Here is a 19,929-nt window from a genome sequence, read left to right as displayed (position 1 = left end):
ATCTCGTGTACAACTAATGTCCGCATATATCACCTCTTCGTCTCTCCCGCGTGTGTGTATTTGCTATCTTTTTTTCTTTTTCCTTTTTTTTTTATCTCACGAGCAAAAGCAAAATGTATGCCACGCGTGCACTTTTTCGTTCGGGATGCGGACACTCTGTCCATTTCGTTTGAATACGATGCGGAAAACGCGCGCGGAGACTTCACGGAAGATAGCGCGCGCGCGCGCGAAATGATACATTGCCTTCGATCTGTCTCGCTTCTTCTTTCAAGAGCACGCATCGTTGTTTAAAAATCGTTTCCTCTGATCTAAGTAAATTAGTTGTACTCTTGGATATCTATAGAGGACTGTTTGAAGCGAATTCTTTAGAAACAGAATTTGTAAATTAATTTTGAAACATATAATTGACATATTAAAAAAATTCTTATGTTTTTTTCTGAATTATTTTAATGCTATTTTTATTACTTCGCATTATGATGAGAAATAAAAATAGCCAGTTGAATATTCGCATCTGTTTAACAAGAACTCTATTAAAAATTTGTTGCTTTATCTTGAAATACTTGATTAATAAATAAATAAATTAATAATAATAAGTGATGGATGTTTGATTTTATTACTATGTAATTTCATATTTTATTTTGCAAATTGACAAATAAATTTTAATTGCTCTTTAACTCTACAACTATCTAATGTAACAAATAATGAATAATGAATCATGGGTCATTAAAATTAATTAATTAAAACCAATATAACACAGCGTCCTGTTTCATGTCAGTTTAACATCTTTTCATAGTAGGTGGTCCGAGTAACGGAAGAAAATTAAAGAACGAAGGAGGCATCTCGCTCGTTAGTCAATCTGCTTCAACCTGCAGCAGCAATAGCTAATTGGTATTCGGGCGGAATACGAGTCGCGGACGGGTCTGGAAGTAGACGGGCGGTTCGAGAGCTGTGTGTTTACACTGCGGACAAAGTCAGCAGGCCCGAAATGCCTGGACAATACAAACCAGTTGAAGTGTCTCCGAATCTCCTTCGCGCTTCGGTCCACAATTCCGAGATTTTCACAAACTAACCGACCACCGCGCGATCGACCACGCTATTGTCGTGATGATGCCGTTGCATCCCGAGAGAGTCCTTCGTGTCTCTTTAATCGACGCAAAGTGTCGTTCTCCCCCGGCCCGACGTTTCGAGTACACTTTCCGGTTTTTTCTCTTGCCATATTTTTCTCTCTCTCTCTATCTCTCTCACTCTCTCTCTCTCTCTCTCTCTCTCTTTTTCTCTTTCCACTTGTCTCGGATGTCGCGACGTATCCATTTTTATCGGTGTGCGCGAAGCTTTGCGTTTTCTCGAGTGGATTCGCCTTCCCTCGACCTGCCATATTCCTCTAGCAGGTACGCAGCGCGAGCATTCACCTCGGATACGAATGCAGGTGTGCGCTGGGCCGAATAAGCCCAGAAGAGACGCGAAGATGATGGCAACTCCAAGCGTGCGTCTCCAAGCTTCACCGTCGTCGTTGTCGTCGCCGACTCGTCGTCACGAGACTCCGCTGCGGCAACCACTTCCGTTCCGCGCGCCTCTCGCTTTCTACGAACGTTTCGTCACGCTTGTCGTATGCTTACCGCACGAAAGAGACCGCGGTCTCTGGTAAAAATATTGCGATGGTCGGGTGGCGTCGTTATATTGTCCACCGTTTTGTGTCCGCTGTTGCCCATCAGCCGGCAAACGACGCGGAAACGCGTATGCGGTTTTGCAGCGCGAGGAGAAAGCACACAGGAGATACGACATCGCGCGGTGACGTTATGTTAAAAACCTTTCTGTTGTTGTTGAATGAAAGATTATTATGTATTTTTTGAAAAGTCAAGGGGTCAAAGTGTTTGTTATGCGCATCGCATATAGACTGTTTTACATAAAACGTCGCTAACCAATAAGCATGTTACGTAAAATTCAAGTTATCGCGATACGTCATAAATTGACCCAGAGATATAGACTTATTACCTTGAAAACTCGTTCAAATTTGAATATGAATTGTTCTATTTGCGTATCTTGAAAAAGAGAATTATTCTTTATATATAAAATATTATACAAATTAATTTAATTTTTCATTAATAGAAAATGAAATGACACAGATGTATTGTAATACGGGTGTTGATGTACCAAATAATATATATTTATGTTTATGTTATCTATTAAATAAATAGATATTTTATTCCCATTATATGCGATAATTATGTGCTAATTTGAGAAATGGATACGACTAAAATGATTTTGATACTCCGCATTTATAATATTCTCTTTTAGAATAAAAATCATCTTTAATAAGAGAGCTCGAAGAGATTATATAAATATTATTTTTTAATCTTCCTCTTCTTTTTCTCCTCTCTCTCTCTCTCTCTCCCTTTTTATTACATCTTATTATTATATAAGACTTATTTTTCACGGTGAGTGCATCTGACTGATCATCTTCTACAAATATAGATATAACACGAATATGAATGCGTCGAGTTACAATACGTGTATTATTTTTGATATATTCGCAGCAAAAAGCATAAACATGTTTACAACATTCTGGAAATATTCAGTATTAATTTTTATATGAATTTTTTGTATGAATTTTTGTATGAATTTTACATTCGCTATTGTGTATAAAAAATCGTATAAATCGTATAGCTGTCAAAATAAAATAGATTTATATCAGAGAGGTATACACTCGTTCATCTCTCTTTAACGACGTGCGATGCAGGATGCACAATAAACAGGAAGATAATCGTGCAGCTATTATGTCGCAATCCACCATAGTTTATCTTGAATCGGTCGACGGAAAAGGATGACGCGTGCGTGTTGAATATAATTCGGTGGGCGTTACGGATGTGTCTAGATATCCGTGGACTGTTGTCGTGATCGGCGGGAGGTCGTCCCAGAATGCGCTCTGCAACGTTTCTCATCCGTCTGGACATGGGCTCACTGGGGAGACCCCATTATCCTCAGCCCGTAAACATCAAGCGCGGCGTCTCGTCGACGGATATCTGTTAAGAATGTACCGTATATCGTGTATGCCAGCAAGTGTCGCAGCAAGAGAAAGGTACTTGAGCCACGGCGCTACTCATCGAGATAACGGACGGAACATCCATGTTGGATATCACGCGAGTAAGACCTTGCCGTCAAATTGGTAGCGCGGACGAAACATCGTTGACATTTGTGTAATCAAAATAGAGGCACACTCGGCCTTTAATTATCGCGCGAGTAACGGCCGTGTGAATTCACAGACTGTCGCCAAGACCGGTTTTAGAAAAGCGTGATTGCTGTGACTGTGGTGTTCCGTCGGAATTCCATTTCCAATAAAAAAGAAAATATATAAAAATAAAAACATGAACGATCTCGCAAAAAAATCACTTTGAAAATAAACTAGTTATACAACTGCAAGTATGTTAAACTGTTATTTTAAATCAATTATTAATTTATTATTTTATTTAACATTAATTCTTATTAATTACACATCAGTTACGTTTATCGTTTATGTTTATACACATTACAATTACAAGTTATTGTGTCTTTTGTTATTTATTTTATTAATAATTTTAGTATCTTATTATTATTTAATCATATTTATTATAACACATACAGTTTTTATATTTAACAACCGGTTCGGTAAAATTTATTTATTGGTAGAAATAATTTTTATAATTATGCAATATAATTATCGCATTAAATAATTTTCTGAAATATATATATATATAAGGCATTTATGCGAAATGCAAAACAGCTGATAAAAGACGTCCCTCAAATTGTTTCCACATAATGACGTGGCAAATACAAGGCGGTCTTGTTCGTATTGTGGAATCGCCACTCACGGTGCGAATTACTGAAAGTTAAAACGCATCCGCTTTCATAATCTAGTTCAGTGACTGTGTGACCGTCGGTCAATTCGTGTCGAACCTTTTGTAGAGCCAACTCAGACGTTCCGTTATATCTGGTTCCGATAACAGTTGTGCACGCGTCATCCAAGTTTTCTTTCCCGTTGTCCGTCTTTTATCATTTCTCTTACTGTGTGCTGAAGACTTATCTACTATATTCTGTTTACATCTTGTGGCATTACTTATACAGAAAATTTTGGAACTATCAACTATTGATCTATTCACTGAATTCTTTTAATCTGAGTATGACTCTTAAAAAATAAATATTTAATCAATAGATTTCGGTTTTCATAAATTTTCATTAAACGAAGAGAAAATTAATTTTATAATTTTGACGAGTGAGAATAACTTCGAGATACTGTGTACATATAAAGCAAATGTTTTAAATGCAGGCTCCCAACATCATGATATTAGTTTTATAAACTGCAATTACATTATAACCATGTTGATAAGATGCAAGAGGATATAAAAAAAAAAAAATTCGTACTTTGCGCTAAAACTTCATTTTTAAGATCTTATAAAAATATTGTGTCAGCTTTTACAGAGATTATTGAGTTGTAGCAAAAAAAAAAAAACGTAGCGAAAAATTTGGATAAGCACATTATCTGGCCTTTTATATTAAGGCCAAATATATTTAAAAAGTTGACATAAAAAATAAAATATCTCGGATATTGCTTAAGCATAATATTGAAAACAAACTGATGTTTGTTTTACATATATATCTTATCTAAAGAATACAAAATATAAAAGATATGTTCACAGAAACATCTGTCTTTTGTATGAGACGCCGCTTATACATCGCCGTTTGAAAAAGAACTTTTTCTTCCACGTAGCAACATTGTAACCTTAATATGTGCATGCAACTGTTATCGTTGACGTAACATATTTACGAGAGGAATTGTATATAAGGTCGTAAAGTATTGAACTAAAGACTTGGCGAATCAGTGGTAACGCGTTCCTCTCTCTCTCTCTCTCTCTCTCTCTCTCTCGCTGCTTATAATCTCGCGTCGATAGGAATCCAGCTCCGCGTCGGTACACAAGTTTAAAAAAGATATTTGTGGAGGAGGAATCTGCGTGTCATCGTATATGGGTGTCGTCTCTTCGTCGGTGATACTTTGATAGTCGGCATCGAGCTGTTGAATGCACGAGCGAACGAGTAAAATCGCGTGAAATTCTGAGCTGGTGATCGTGTCGATACAAAAACAATCGACACGAAAACAGCGACACTAGTGACGATTTAAAACGTGATGATCATCGATGTCGTCGGCTCATTAATCAAGGCTCTATTAAATATTCAAAACAATGGGTAAGGAGACATTCCCCGTTTAATTAATCTCTACTAGCTGATTAATTTTGCAAGCAATAGTTTTATTATCTCTTGCGCATGCTATCTCGAATGTGTGATATTAAAGAAATTTATATTTAACTCTTTTTTTACACGATAAATGAAAAATCCCGTTACATTATTATATACTTGCCTCGAATGTGTACATGCGTATTGTATTATTTTCTCTTACATTTTTTTTGTGCTTGTTAGCACATTATAATTTGTTAGGTTAATACGGATTAAACAGATAAACTCTTTGTTGTGCTTTTGCTACATGTTATTTTACATTATTACCATAATAATGCTTCTAATAATTTATTAAAATAATATTCGCGCGCACTTGCGCATTGTGTAATTGCATGAGCAGAATAATTTATAATCTTGCCTATACAATTTATGTCTGTGTAATATGTAATATATTCACAACATCCGTTAATCTATGCTAATATATTTATTTATATTAATATTATAATTTACAAGTGAATATATGAGTTATTTTAAAGTTGATGCAAGAATTCTTTTCAAGAACTGAGTGTCACTAATATTTTTAAAATAATTGTCTCAAAAAACGTATACACTTGTTGAGGATATACTTGATTAATGTTGATTAATCATAAGATTTTTATATTAGATATAACATACTACTGATTAAAATTAAAATTACTAAATCATGTTGATGTATCTACTTCCAATAACATTAACACTATTCTTTTACGATAATAATTTTAGAGATACGCGTACGATATTTGTTCGCTATAATGCTATGCATTGCGAACATGATTATTTATGGCCTGAAAGTGAATATCGCGACGGCTATTATCGGCATGGTGAAGAAAAAACCTGGTGTACCAGATTGGTCGGATGAATGTCCAGAATTTGATGTTCCCGGAGAAGCCCTCACCGATATTGATGGCCCATTCGATTGGACGGCAAGTGAGCAAGGCCTGGTCGTTAGCATATATTTTGCTGGATACCTCGTTGGTATGTTTCCATCGGGATACTTGGCGGATCGGTAAGTAACTATAGAGAGAAATAAAGAGAGAGAAAGAAAGAGAGATTCTAATTATATATATATATATTTTTTTTTATGTAAACAAACTTTGTCTCTTGTATAAATTATATAATATTGAACAATATAATCGTATAATCTTAAATTAATTAAAATATTATTTACATAAAATATATATTTTTTTTCATAAGAGAAATATATCTTTAGTCCTAATGAATATATTATTTTTTTTTTTTAACTAAATAGATTTAACACCAAGTTGGTATTGCTATTCTGCGTGCTGGCGAACGGGATTTTAACGATAATGGTACCGCTTACCGCGTGCTCATTATACGTACTATACACTGTGAGATTTTTGACCGGTCTTGTGAGCGCGGCGAATCTTCCTATAGTGAATGTTCTTCTGGGGACATGGGTTGTGTACGAGGAGAAGAGCACGTGGGTCGGTATCATATACGCAGGCACGTCGCTGGGCACCGTGATATCTATTCTTTCCTCGGGAATGATATTAAATTTCATTGGCTGGGAGGCTATCTTTTACATTCACGGAACGTTACCATTGATTTGGTGCGTTGTCTTTTATATATTTTTCGCCGGTTGTCCTGAAGAGCAAAAATACATAACAGAGCAGGAGAGAGCATTTATAGTGGGTTCGTACGGTCATCGTACGCCTGGCTCCATGCAAATGAAAGTCCCTTGGAAGAGTATATTCACATCGGTGCCATTTTTGGCACTAATCGCCACCAATTGTCTGGGCAACTTTTGCTGGTACTTCTTGCTCACTCAGTTACCGCTTTACATGAACAAGATTTTGCGATATGATATCGCATCGGTAAGTCTATAATGAAGGCAATAATTTTTTTTTTTTTTTTATTTGAATATAAATGTATGAATATATGTATATGGCATAAATTATTATTAAAATAAAAATGTTAAACTATCTCGTTATTTTATAAATGGAATAAATATTATATTATTGATAAAATTATATTTTATAATATTTATATATATTTTTTGCATGTGGTATTAATTTTATTCTGCAGAATTTTGTTTTTTACACAACGTATAGTTAATAAATTTTAATTGCTTTTTCTCAAATATTTGCAATCTGTTATATAGAATGCCAGTATTGTCTGCACGCCGTACCTGGTGAATGCCTTCACTAATCCAATGATCGGAAGAGTTTTAGATTGGGGACGGAAAAAGGGATATTGGTCGCAGACGGTTGCTCGTAAAATTGCGGTATTCATAAGTACGTATTTCAAATTCTATTTTCTACATATATAAATCGAAATTCCTTCTTCATTCAAAGATAAAAGCGAATAGATTAAATGGTCTTATAGAATAGAATTTTTTATATAATAGAATTTCATCAAATATATATATATTTATCAAAATTTCTAATAATATAATATAGTGCCTATAAAAAAGAAAATAATCTTTTAATAAATATAAAATATTTTCTTTTTTGTACTACCTTTTAAAATAAATTATTTATAATTAAAGACAATCTTCGTTCTTATTTTTGGAACCAGCAGTTGTATATTAGCGGATGTAATGACGTAATTTAAACTTTAACATTAATTTACATATAATTTACATATAATATTGTGAATGAAATAAAAATGAGGTATTGTTTGCAAATTTTTTGCATAATTCGTTCAACCGGCCGTGATATCAAGAAGAGAATATAATTCTTTTGTCACTATTTCTAATAATATAATATTTAAAATCCATTCGTATAATATTCATTTCAAGTAATACATCATCTTCATTTCTATATTAGTATATATTATATATATATATATATATATATATTAAAAGCATATTTTTACTCACATATTCGTTTAATTTTACGTAATTAAAAACTCTCGTCATATAATATTTTTTTTTATTTAATATATTATTTTTTATATTTTTTTAATTTAATATATGATGTAAAACCTTTCTTTTTAGGCACCATTCCGGCTAGCATTTTTCTAGTTATAATCGCGTACATTGGCTGCGATCGCGTGACATCGACCGTGCTGCTAACTTTGAGCATAGTAACCAGCGGTGCTATATTCGTCGGTCACCTCTGCAATCAGAACGACCTGGCCCCGAATTATGCGGGAATTCTCATGGGCATTACGAATACCCCGGGCACCATCTCTGCCTTTATCCTACCACCGATAGTCGGTGCTCTCGTAGCGGAAGGAGTGAGTGAACATAACTCTAACTCCAGTTGTAGAATAGCGTTAACGCGATCGAGAAATGTCTGCTAAGAACAACGTGACGTAAATCGCCGATTTTCCTTCGAATCTTTAATAAGTTATCCGCGCGCGAGAATTCCACTTTTCTCAAGTTTTACGGAAAGTGGAACGGGGCTTTAAGCCGATAAGGAAGTTAAGTTGACATTTTCTCCGGGAGACACTGAATCCTAATTGCACAATCAACTGCAAACTTAACTTTATTGTAACATTAAGAGATAGAGAATGAGATTTATAACGTTATATTATTTGCTTCTCATTGTAAAGTAATTTGCAAAGTAATTTCAGAATATTATCAAGTAATTGCCAAAGTAATTTCAAAATATCCAGAATTTCACAACGTACGCGTATTTTAAAGTGCAGATATAAAAATAATGTTCAATATTTTGTTTATTCATTTATTTATATTATCGCGCTTATGATTATCGTATATAATTTTTTACGTTTATTTATGTTCTTCCATAGCATACTATGGCGCGTTGGAGAGTCGCATTCTGGATTACCATTGTCGCCCAGGTTTCGGCTTTCGTGATATTTGCAATTTTCGGATCAGCCAAGATCCAACCATGGAATTACCCGCCACCTGAGGTTGAAAATTGGGACACCGACGAAGGGCAACAGCCGCGACAGCAAGAAACAAAGACTTAAGTTGAGACCAAATAATCTAGAAACATTTATAAAAACTTTTACAGAGAGAGCCTACATCTTGTCTAAACAAAAAGCTTTTGCAAGTTAGAGAAATTATGCTAGTATATTGACATAATTTGTTATAAAGAATCACATATGTTAAGATCTTTGCGTGATTTCGATACATGACGATTCATATATTTACTTATATATAAACTTTTTTATATCTTGATGTAACATTGCTAATCATTTTTGATAATTTTGTTGAGATTAATCAGCGGATCTATAACTTAATGTAACTCTATCAATGTTTATATATTATATAAAAATACCTTTAATATATTATCTATTGGTAATATTTTGTACAATATATATTGTTTTTCACTAGGTAGCTCTGTTAAAAATACATGATCTTTACAAGATATTATTAATGTCAAAGTTTTAGCTGCCTTATACAGGTAACATTTTTACTTGTATTATTATTGCAAAAAAAAAATAATATATAACCGCATTTGTTATTTGTACAATTATTTTCATTAATCTAAATATTTAAATGAAGGAAATAAAACAAAAATTTATATTTAAATAGAAAATAAAAATAAATTGCAAAAGTTTGATATAAAATCGAATCGTCTTGTTGCATGACAAACTCGACTACATTCCAAAGTTCACGAGAAAGATTCAAGGATACCTTGACGTTAAGGTTTACGCAATGATAATTAGACTCGAGAGACCACTGTTAATGACGGGCAACCAATTAAGCGGCCAATTGGCACAAAAATTCTTCTTATCCCAATTAGATCGCGACGTCGTAACTGCTAGTCGGCGCGAGACGAACGACAGAGAAAAGGGACGAAAAGTTCACATCGCACCGACAGCGAGGGATATATTTACGACGCTTGAAATATTACGTTTGTAAACTATTTCCAGCCTAAAGCCGTTCGCACTTCAACGATGACGAGAGGTGAGCGATAACCATTTGGCGCTCTCGCGCGCTAAGTCATTTTCTCCTTCCTTTAAATATTACCGACAAGCGCGATAGAAGACTTGCGGTGCTGGACAAGGGAATATTGAGATCCTTCTATATCTTCGGAAATTCTTTGAAAATTTTATTGAACGGAAATACGAAAGATCGAGAAGGACGAGAAATGTACGTATTATATGCACGTTCGACGGTTCAATTTTTAATCTAGAAAATATTAAAATTTAGATTAATACAATAAGTATTTTTTTCTTTAAATACTTTAATTTTTGTTGTAAGTTTTTCTCCAAGAAAAATAAATAAATTAAGTTTTTCTTGAAGTCTCTGTGATCGTTATTACGGCAATATTAAGTATAACAATTTGGATTAATTAATTTCAAAATTGGTGCATTTTCTGAAGATGAGGCAAGCACAAAAGACAAGAAAATCTCGTTTGGACTTAATATTCTAGTAAGCTTCCCCTTGTAGGGATGCTCGCCGATGCGCGTGAGCTTCTCTTCATCGTGTTTACTAATTCATGAGATGAATAACTTAAGGATAAGCGTTCACGCGGTATGAATAATGCTTATTCGTCTTCTTAACCCCTTGAGCAGGTGACCCGTTCCTTCCTTCCATGTATATATGCGCGATCCAAACCCGACCGGGCGATCCATCGTTCGATCACTACTCTCGACGTGGGAAAACACCTGCCGCTGCCTATCACGCTTATAGTTAATGCCGCTTGTTGACTGATCAAGATTTTCTTCCAGACTAATATTCCGCTCTCAAAACTTACGATTAATACCTGTCAATAAATATCTGATCGTACATAATCCGAACCAAGTATCTCTGCGATCGATTCATTCAGATAAATTTCACGGTCAATTGTCTTTCTTGTTCCTACTTTATCTCAAGCTTGCGCGCGGATGCTGGATTTCGCATTAAGAAGATCAACGAGAGAGCCGGATTGATGGAATATTTCTGCATTTATTCGTAGAATGCCCGGAGAATCCGCGTATGCTTCGCGCATTCTTTTATTCCTGTGATGAATATTTTCTATTTTCCAGATTTGAACGCAACTGCCGGTTGCGTCCGTCGGCTGTTCAAAAAGTCGGCAGACAGTCGACTAATTTACATAGAGTCCGATATTTTAAGAAGATTAATCGACGCATGCACAGTAGACCGTTCGTTGCACAATATAGTCGTCGTTGAAAAATTCCCTCCGTTTCCGAGTTATCTGTCAAAATGGCAATTAATCAAGCGGTAATTATAAGTTCCGAGCATCTTTCGTCGGGCCGTCGTCTCGTTTGCTTAGAGAAGCACGTAGTAGTCCGTAGTTGCGGGTCGCTCGACAGGGGCGGTTAATCAATCCTGGAGCTCGTTACAGCCGAGCACTACGGTACTTGAAGTGGCGTTAACGCATCCGGAGCGCCACTAAAATGTCAGGAATTGTTAATCTACTCCGGAAAACGCGGGCACATAGCGCGCTTAACGCATGCTTGATAACACACTGGCGCGCCAACTACCTCTCGTCCTCTTTCCCCTACTCGAATGGGGTTACTGCGAATAAACCCTTACTTTCTAGTTTCTGACCTCTTCCTCTTCACCAGACGATCTTGCGAGCTTGCTCCTCCGAGAGGAGCTTGGCGGGAGATATTCGCACCAGACCGCACCGTTATTACTAGCGATAAATCGCCACCTTTAATAAGAGCTCGCGCGCGACGTACGCCAGACGGAAGCCAGAAACGACGACGACGACGACGACGACGACGAAAGGATGGTGAATTTAAGGGGCGAATAGGACCGAGTACACTCTATTCAAACGATAAAATTCGCTCGATTTTACCGAGTCCCCGGTGGCGATAACCGACATCGCGCTGTCTCTTTATTATGTGCGCCTGATGGCGCGAACGATTTAATTTTGAATATCTCGCCACGCGTGCGCCCGCGCGTGCGATAAATATTTCCCATGTAAAATACCTGACGGCGTTACGAAAATTTATTACATTTACTGGAAGATAATATTGTAACGCGCCTATATCTAACGCGCCATCAACGTATACGATATGGAGTTTTCGGTATATGATCCGCGGGATATAATACGCTGATGATTTATTGCCGTGTGCGTTTTGATTGACGTTGTAACAAGATAGTAAACGTATTTCACGTGGTGCCGCGTTTTAATCCTTTCTATCCCGATATCGACGTTATATATATATGCGCCATTGTGCCGCGTCAAGCTTTTATCCTATAATATCAACAAGCAATTAGTGACGTGTGCAAATATTTTTCGAATACTTAGAAATATATGCAGCTAATCTGTTTACCTACACTGACATTGATGCAAATGCGTTTCTATTTGTACAACTTAACGGAAATATATGATAACATTATTCTTATATTATACATTAAAATAATAAAAAATAAAACATACACATATAAAAACAATGGAACAAAGATTCTGAAACGTGCAATTAATTGTTTTTGATCGAATTTTAAAATTCCGTTTAGGTAGTTACTAAAAATAGATCATATTAGAAAACCAATCGTAATCGAATACTTAATCGACTTTTTTTAAAAATCTTAAAGACGGATTTATTAAAGTCGTAAAATTTAATTTTTAATTATATATTTATAGTTATCAAACAAAAACAGAAAAAGTTTAAAAGTATTCTAAAATATCTGAAAAAATAATTTTATTTGAGATTAACTATTCGTGAAAGGATTTCATATGTTAAAATTCTCTAAACATATACAAATATAAGGTGCAGATCACGGTTTTCTCGTGTACACTATATCGAGCCATTATTATTTTATTACAGTTCATCTCGCTGATGTAAAAATGCACTCTACCAAAAAGCAGAAGATGAAAGAGGAAGAAGCTATTTCGTTAAAGAAACTCGATACACCAGGTTTTTGAGGCAGTAAAATAACGCGGAAAACGTTGCTGGATGAAATGCGGAAAGAAAGAGAGAGAGAGAGAGAGAGAGAGAGAGAGAGAGAGAGAGAGAGAGAGAGAGGAGGAGGAGGAGAAGGAGAGGGAAGCTCGAAACTCGGTCACCCTATTTTCAATTGACCAACTTCCTTTCTCGCGGCGTAGCCCGCAGTCTGACTGCATTGTACGAACTTCCTGCAGATTTTTACTGTCACCCCTCCCGCGCGTTTCATATTTTAAATGGATCTGCGGAGGAGAGGGAAAGCCGGCTGACCGTGTGTCGCTCCGGGACGATCGACGTGGACGCGAGCGAGCACTGTATAAATATGTATGTATATGCCAAGTATACACACGGGGGAGATTGGGGAGAGAGATTGGGCGCAATCGCGAACCTATGTCAAAAACCGTTCGACCGATCGCCGTCCTCGTCGCGGATTCGTGACGAGGAAGGCCGTTTCAGAAGGGGATCGTCGCTTAATCGGTGGTCGTTGCTGTATCGGATTTTGATTAGCGCGACCATGTCACGTTCGTCGGTTCGTTTGTCAACGGATAGAAAAATGCACCGCGCGCACCGCGGCGCATTAACTCATAAACTACACGCACACACGGATCAGTGTGTCGATTTGAAACATTCGTATGTAGAAAATAATAATTTTTAATATCCGTTAATATTAAATATATCTGAATCTGATCACGTGTCCATGTTTTCGAATAAGTATCATCTATAACTCTTATGTCATATAGTCGTTAATCAACATTGTGTTGTCGAGTTGCCACTTTTTGCTACACTACATATTGCTCTGCTTCAGCTACTGAATTATCTTTTTATCAAACTCCGCGCATTAAGTTAAAATATTCGAGCACTCTGTGCATAATATAGTTCTATGACTTTTAAAACAGGATTATGTATATATGTCTGCGCATGTAAAAGCGAGAAAAGGCTTTCGCGTTTGACGTATAATTATATTTTCGCATAAAACGTCACTGCATTTTCTCAAATTACTATGGATTTCTGTCAAGTGTTAGACCGACACTTGTGCATTTAACAAAAACCTCCAAAAAAGATATCTAGAAAATTATATATTTATCTTAACGTCGGCTGATAAGGTCAAAACTAAAATTTTTATATGCATATTTATATATATATATATATATATTTTATAATATATATTTTTTATAACGTTTTAATAAATTGAGTGATACAAGAAAATTCAAGTGTTTTCAAGAAAATATAAGTTAGCTGATCGGTCTAGTCGTAAGATGGTTAATCGTACGAGAACATAAACTTGGCGAACGTAGCGAACAGCTTGTACCCCCGCCGTATAATTTAATCATATCTTCACGCCCCTCGAGCGACAGAGCCGACACGAGGCCCCTTCGTTTTCAGGCCGTGATATAGAGCTGGCAAAGAGCTCGGGGTTATTAGACGCGTTCATTGTTGTGCGTTCGTACTTTATTGTTGTTTCAATTACGTTTGAGAGAAAGGCGTCGCACACCCTTTCCGATTCTCCTCTCTGTGTGTGGCACTGTTTCTCTCTCACCCCCCATCCCTCCCCCCCCGCCCTCAACCGTTCTTTCATTCGAGCTTCACCCCCGCGAATCGCGCCCTTCTCCGCATCCAAAACTCGCGTTCTCCTCTTCCGTCATCGTCCCTTCCTCCCCTCCACCCCTCCCTCTCTTTACCTTCCCCCTAAAACCCCCGTCGAAAGCCGTCAGCATATTGCGCATGCATAATTTAACGTGTTCAAACAAATAACAAAGTTTTTGCATGCTGATGAGAACGCCACCGCGTCCGGATTTCGACTGCCACCGACTGGCAGTGACATATTTTCATTTGACACGCGGAGACGGGGCGGGCCCGACTAGCGGCCGAGGAATTCCGCAAATCTGCGCGGCATGATCGATCTCTCTCTCTCTCTCTCTCTTTTTCACGTTCAAACGCGCCGGGCCATGAATACTCGGAGATAACCCGTGAAAAAAAATAACAGGCCGAACAACGTGAAACTTTGCGTCGAATCGCGTCTCGAGAGCACGAATCGATAATAATTTAAATAAAACGCGTTTGTTTAATTTTCCACGAGGAAGACAAACTAGGAGATTGGAGATTCGTGCCAAAAGATCCTTGAATATTACAAGATAATATTCAACATAATTACACAGGCGATCCAGGCTATTTTTTCCGGCCGCCAGAAGCGTATTTCCGGTCGAATGATGCGATAACCGTTTATAGGTCTCGCGTGAGGTGTCGACGTCTCTTTTCTCTTTTTCCAACCATCAATCGCAGAAGGATTATACTACGGAGCGTGTTGTAAAAAGGTGGCGCGACTTCGGCGAGTACACTTCGGCTCGCGTGTTATGTGCAAAGGACAAAATATATAGCCAATAAAGTACACCACCCTCGACATACATATCTCGGGATATGTGTATATTATCAGTAGATATCGATACGGAAATAGAATCTGCTGACGCAGATGCGGATTTTATGTCTCCCGCTTGGTTCAATCATTAGACGAAACAAAGGATAATTATGCCTTTGAACAGCAACAAATGACAGCCACGGCCGCTGGCTAATTCTTTCCTTTATTGCCTTTATAATTGTCGGGGTAGCGCTGTGGTTAAAGCGATTCAATTCCCGTACCGTTTGCACGTAACCGGCAATTTATTTTTATCGCGGAGATGCTTTAAAGATAAACAAGCAAATGCCTCTTTAAGTACCATTGTAAAAGCCCGACGTTATAATAATTGACGCGACTCGCGCGTCAAGCGAGCTTACCTCGCCTTCGCGAAATCTTTGCCGATCGCTCAACGTCTCGTCTCGAGACATCGAGCTTTCACCGCCCTCTCGTTTTAAAGGTGAAGTTTACGGTAAACACACACACACACACACACACAGAGCGTCGCGACAGTAATTATTTACGTTATATTCTCACGATATACGATCTCGGCGACAGCAGCCGAGCGCGGCTTATAAACTCATCGCTCGTGACTCCGAGCTCCATCCCCTTTAATGGGAAAGCGTGTCTCACGTTGCACGTTCCGTTGACTAAAGCGTTATTAACTTCCAAAGTAAACTCACTCTTTTCCCCGTGACATACTTTGATCGCGCGATACACGCATCCATAACGTAATGCTCGATGCGTTACAATGCTCGACGTGAAACTAAGCCCCTACGTTATGCAAGTACCACCGGTATTCGCCCGGTCCGGCTGGCAATTTGCCTTTGCATACCGCAGTCTCACTCCAAGTATGAATAATAATGACCCTGGATATGTGAATTACGAGGCGATTATCTACGACGATAGGAGGGAAAGGAGGGGGAGGGAAGGAAGGAAGGCGGACGCGCTGGTTGTAGGTAGATCCTGCGTTGGTTATTGCACCCCGGCGATGTATAATGTTGTTGAGAATCGATTCTGTCAGCCGGTATAATATATATAACGACGCAATACGCTAGATATATTTTCTGTTATATTACGCTGTCTATATCATAAATAAACAGAATATTAATAAGTAGGTGGCAACAAGAGACTTAAAAGATGCTTTTCAAATATTCTGGATATATATATTTTTTCGCTATTAAAACCATGACATTACAATTTCTATGAGATTAACTTAAATACTACTACGTTTTAGTGCATAATTAGAAGGAGGATGTTAAAAATAAACCATTTTGGATGGAATCTGAATTAATTATTGAAAACTGTCTGTGGGATTCTCTACAGAAAATGTCAGCTTGTATAAACAAGTAAACTATTCTAGTTTAATCAAATTATATAATTAAACAATCAATATTTGCACTATAGAAAAATGCACACAGGGTAGTATATTTTAAAAGAGAGTATAATTAAAATGCAAAATATTAAAAAAATTAAATGCAAAATGTCATTATGTATATAAAGATAAAAAAACTGTAGAAATAAAAAATTTAGAAAAAAGAAAGAATGAACAAAAAGTTGACTTCAGTTTCTATAACTGTTCCCACAACAATTTGTTATAGAATTTGTATTCTATATAGAATTCAAATAATATATATAATTATATCTTATTTATCTTTTCCATTTTTATCGATTGCGATCGAAGTTGAATATTCTATTGGAATATTCTATTCAGCGTAGAAAGGGATGAATTTTGATACAAAATTTTTCCGCAAGCAGTGCCACTTGACGGACCAACCCTTTTGAACAAGCTAGAGAAATTTAAAGAGTATAGACTATATATCAGTATACATTATATCAAGTAAATGTCTTTGAATTAGAGTAAATAATTAATTTATGTATTAAAATAATTCTGTTATAAAATAATAAGGAAAGAATTTTCTTTCATACGAAAGACATCTTATCCATCGATAGATTTGTGTTTCATTTTTTGATTTTTCCTTTCAATTTTTATATATTGTAATATCTTCTTTATTTTATAAAACACGATCCCGCAATGATAATCTGATAATTCTCTTGTTGCAAATTCTCTTCTCTTCTCCTGCAAATTTTGCATGTGAATTGATATAAATAAGGATCCACTTTACTCCGAAAATGAGAATATTTCACATGAATAATCATTGATTAAGTTATCCTGACATTTTTATCCCGTACATATATATATGATCAATTTTAAAGATTTAATTCGATTTTACGCTCTGTTTTATGTTAATATATTATATTAAAAAGTCAAAATGTAATAACTGCCGTATTCAATTTTTTTTTTGCGCATGTGTTTGAAATACACATAAGAGCAGTCGGAGACATATTGTATACATCTTGTTTCTCTACCTATCTGTTGTCCACCGTCCAATTGTTTTCGCGAACCCGCGTTGTGCGGCTCGAGAGGGTAAGAAGAATCCGGACAAAGGATCGGCGAGTTGTATCCTCACTGTGTGATTTGTCAAAAATATTCCCTCGAATTCATGCCGCTTTGCCGTGATGAGTACATGCGTGCGGCGTGGTATGCCCCTCGCATTCGTTTAAACGAATGCCAGACGGGCGGGGAGGGGGAGAGGGGGTAGCGCTCGCATTGAAAAGAATGGCTTGAAAGGTAAGAACGTGGTTTATGCAATATTAATGTGCTTGCATTAAGGTTTTATGAAACTTCAAACATTATACGCCGTACACTTTTTCTACGCTTACGAATATTGTTTTACTAATACATTTACTTAACGTCAATGTAATATTAAATGATAAAACACGAATTTATAATTATATCGACTGTTTTGCGATATGTTATATAACTTATTAAGTATCGATTTATCAAGTATTGACAAAGATTCGAAATCTTTTTATATATTTTTAATACCATTTATATCTATCATTTTTGACATGACATTTTACATGATATTTTATATAATATCATATGACATTATATGATATCATATGATCTATATTCTGAGTAATTCTGCAAAAATAATTCTTTAAATATATTATATTAACAAAAATATTTGAACAAATATTGCATTTTTGTATTTATTTTTAATTTGTTAATATGCATTGATTGTAATATAATGTAGTATAAAATTGAAGGAATTTTATAAATTAAAATGGCATTATTACATAAGTGTGATAATATATCTCTTTATTTTGTAATTATTTTAACTGAACATGATGAAAGAAATTGACAAAGCATTTTCAGTTAATTTAATATATCAAATTTTACATAACACGAATATTTAGTGATAAACACGAGTAGATATAAGAGAAAATACATGTTATTCTCTCTTTAAAATCTTTTATGAACTTACTTTATTTATCTATTAGACGTGCATTGTAATGTTTTGATGGAAATATATTTTGAACCAAACTTACGTGAAATTATCTCTTTTTAGATTAACTCTGGATCTGATATAGTTATATCTTCTATCATAATTATAGAAATATATAAGGAAATATAAGCTTGTCATTTACTCGACAACAGTCTATGTAGGTCAAGCTGGAGAGAATTGTCTTTTAATTAACTACTTTTGGAATTAACGCGACACAAAGTTGAAAACAATACGAGAGAAGAGTTCTCAAAAGAGAACTGTAATAATAAGAAATAAAATATGGGTATACATAGAAAACTATTTGTCATTTTCAGTAAACATTGACTAATGAAAAAATATACTACATTATATTTTTCATTTAAATTTGCATTTATGAGAAAAAAATCTCTTAAAATATTCTCTTCCTCCAATTAAATAAATACTAATATACTAATAAAAGAGTTTAGTTTAAAATAACAAAAAGATTAAGTTAAAATGCTTTGTAAAAAATAGATTAAAATTTTAATTATAAATAATTATTTTTTGATACTAAAATAATTACAACCTACCGTAATTTTTATTTATTTAAAAATAGATATTTTAGAAATTTGAGAAAATATACTCAAAAAAAAAAAAGTTTATTTTTTTGAAAAGTCCTTTATTCATATCCCTTCAAAATGATCTTATTTTCCGATTTTGAAAAGGTACATAAATCACTTTAAACTTTTTTCCCAAACATTTTGTCGAGAGGCATATTAAATATGATTCAGCTATCTTTTTAAAGACTTTCTCGATTTTTCAGCGTACAATATCTAACAATAAGAAGCAACTGTCGAGCGCATTGTAGCTTATTGCGTGGGATGCAGCGAAGACTATCGCTTACGCTAGATTTAAAAATCAAGTTAATGGTCAGCCCGTTATTTCCACGAGATGAGCTACGCCGGCCGTTGCGCCTTGTTCCCGCCGTGGGATGGGTGCGGGGAAGGGCGTTTCTCTCTACCCGTCTCGCTATGATTGTAGCAGAAATCCTCGGCAAGAAGTAATCTCTTTCTCCCGGTGCGCGGTATCTCGCGCCGAGGCGCGGGATATTTATTTATGGTGATTAATCACGCAAAGCCCGGAGACGCCGGATCCGAGAAGTGCCCGGAACTGAAGGAGGCACGAAAACGAGCAAACATTAGAAGCGGG

The 19,929-nt window shown here is 35.9% G+C and overlaps 1 protein-coding gene across 1 annotated transcript; it reads left to right on the top strand.

Annotated features, from left to right (window-relative positions):
• The first annotated feature begins 3,896 nt into the window (after positions 1-3,896).
• Positions 3,897-9,744, top strand: LOC126853036 (sialin-like). Its single transcript, XM_050598423.1, has 7 exons — positions 3,897-4,151; positions 4,671-5,214; positions 5,965-6,247; positions 6,491-7,076; positions 7,364-7,496; positions 8,201-8,442; positions 8,959-9,744. Exons 2-7 carry the CDS (start codon positions 5,211-5,213, stop codon positions 9,139-9,141), a joined length of 1,431 nt encoding a protein of 476 aa, XP_050454380.1. The 5' UTR covers positions 3,897-4,151; positions 4,671-5,210; the 3' UTR covers positions 9,142-9,744.
• Positions 9,745-19,929: the final 10,185 nt, after the last annotated feature.

The sequence above is a fragment of the Cataglyphis hispanica genome, chromosome 1 (genome assembly GCF_021464435.1).
Source record: "Cataglyphis hispanica isolate Lineage 1 chromosome 1, ULB_Chis1_1.0, whole genome shotgun sequence".
NCBI classification, from domain to species: domain Eukaryota; kingdom Metazoa; phylum Arthropoda; class Insecta; order Hymenoptera; family Formicidae; genus Cataglyphis; species Cataglyphis hispanica.
Note: the sequence above shows the minus strand (reverse complement) of the source record. Positions and strands in the feature narration are given on the sequence as shown.

What these genes read in the sequence shown, in the direction of transcription:
- LOC126853036 (XM_050598423.1), top strand. An exon ending in TAAAATTGCGGTATTCATAA is followed by an intron (nt 7,497 to 8,200) that starts GTACGTATTTCA and finishes CTTTCTTTTTAG; the next exon opens with GCACCATTCCGGCTAGCATT. An exon ending in GTGCTCTCGTAGCGGAAGGA is followed by an intron (nt 8,443 to 8,958) that starts GTGAGTGAACAT and finishes GTTCTTCCATAG; the next exon opens with CATACTATGGCGCGTTGGAG.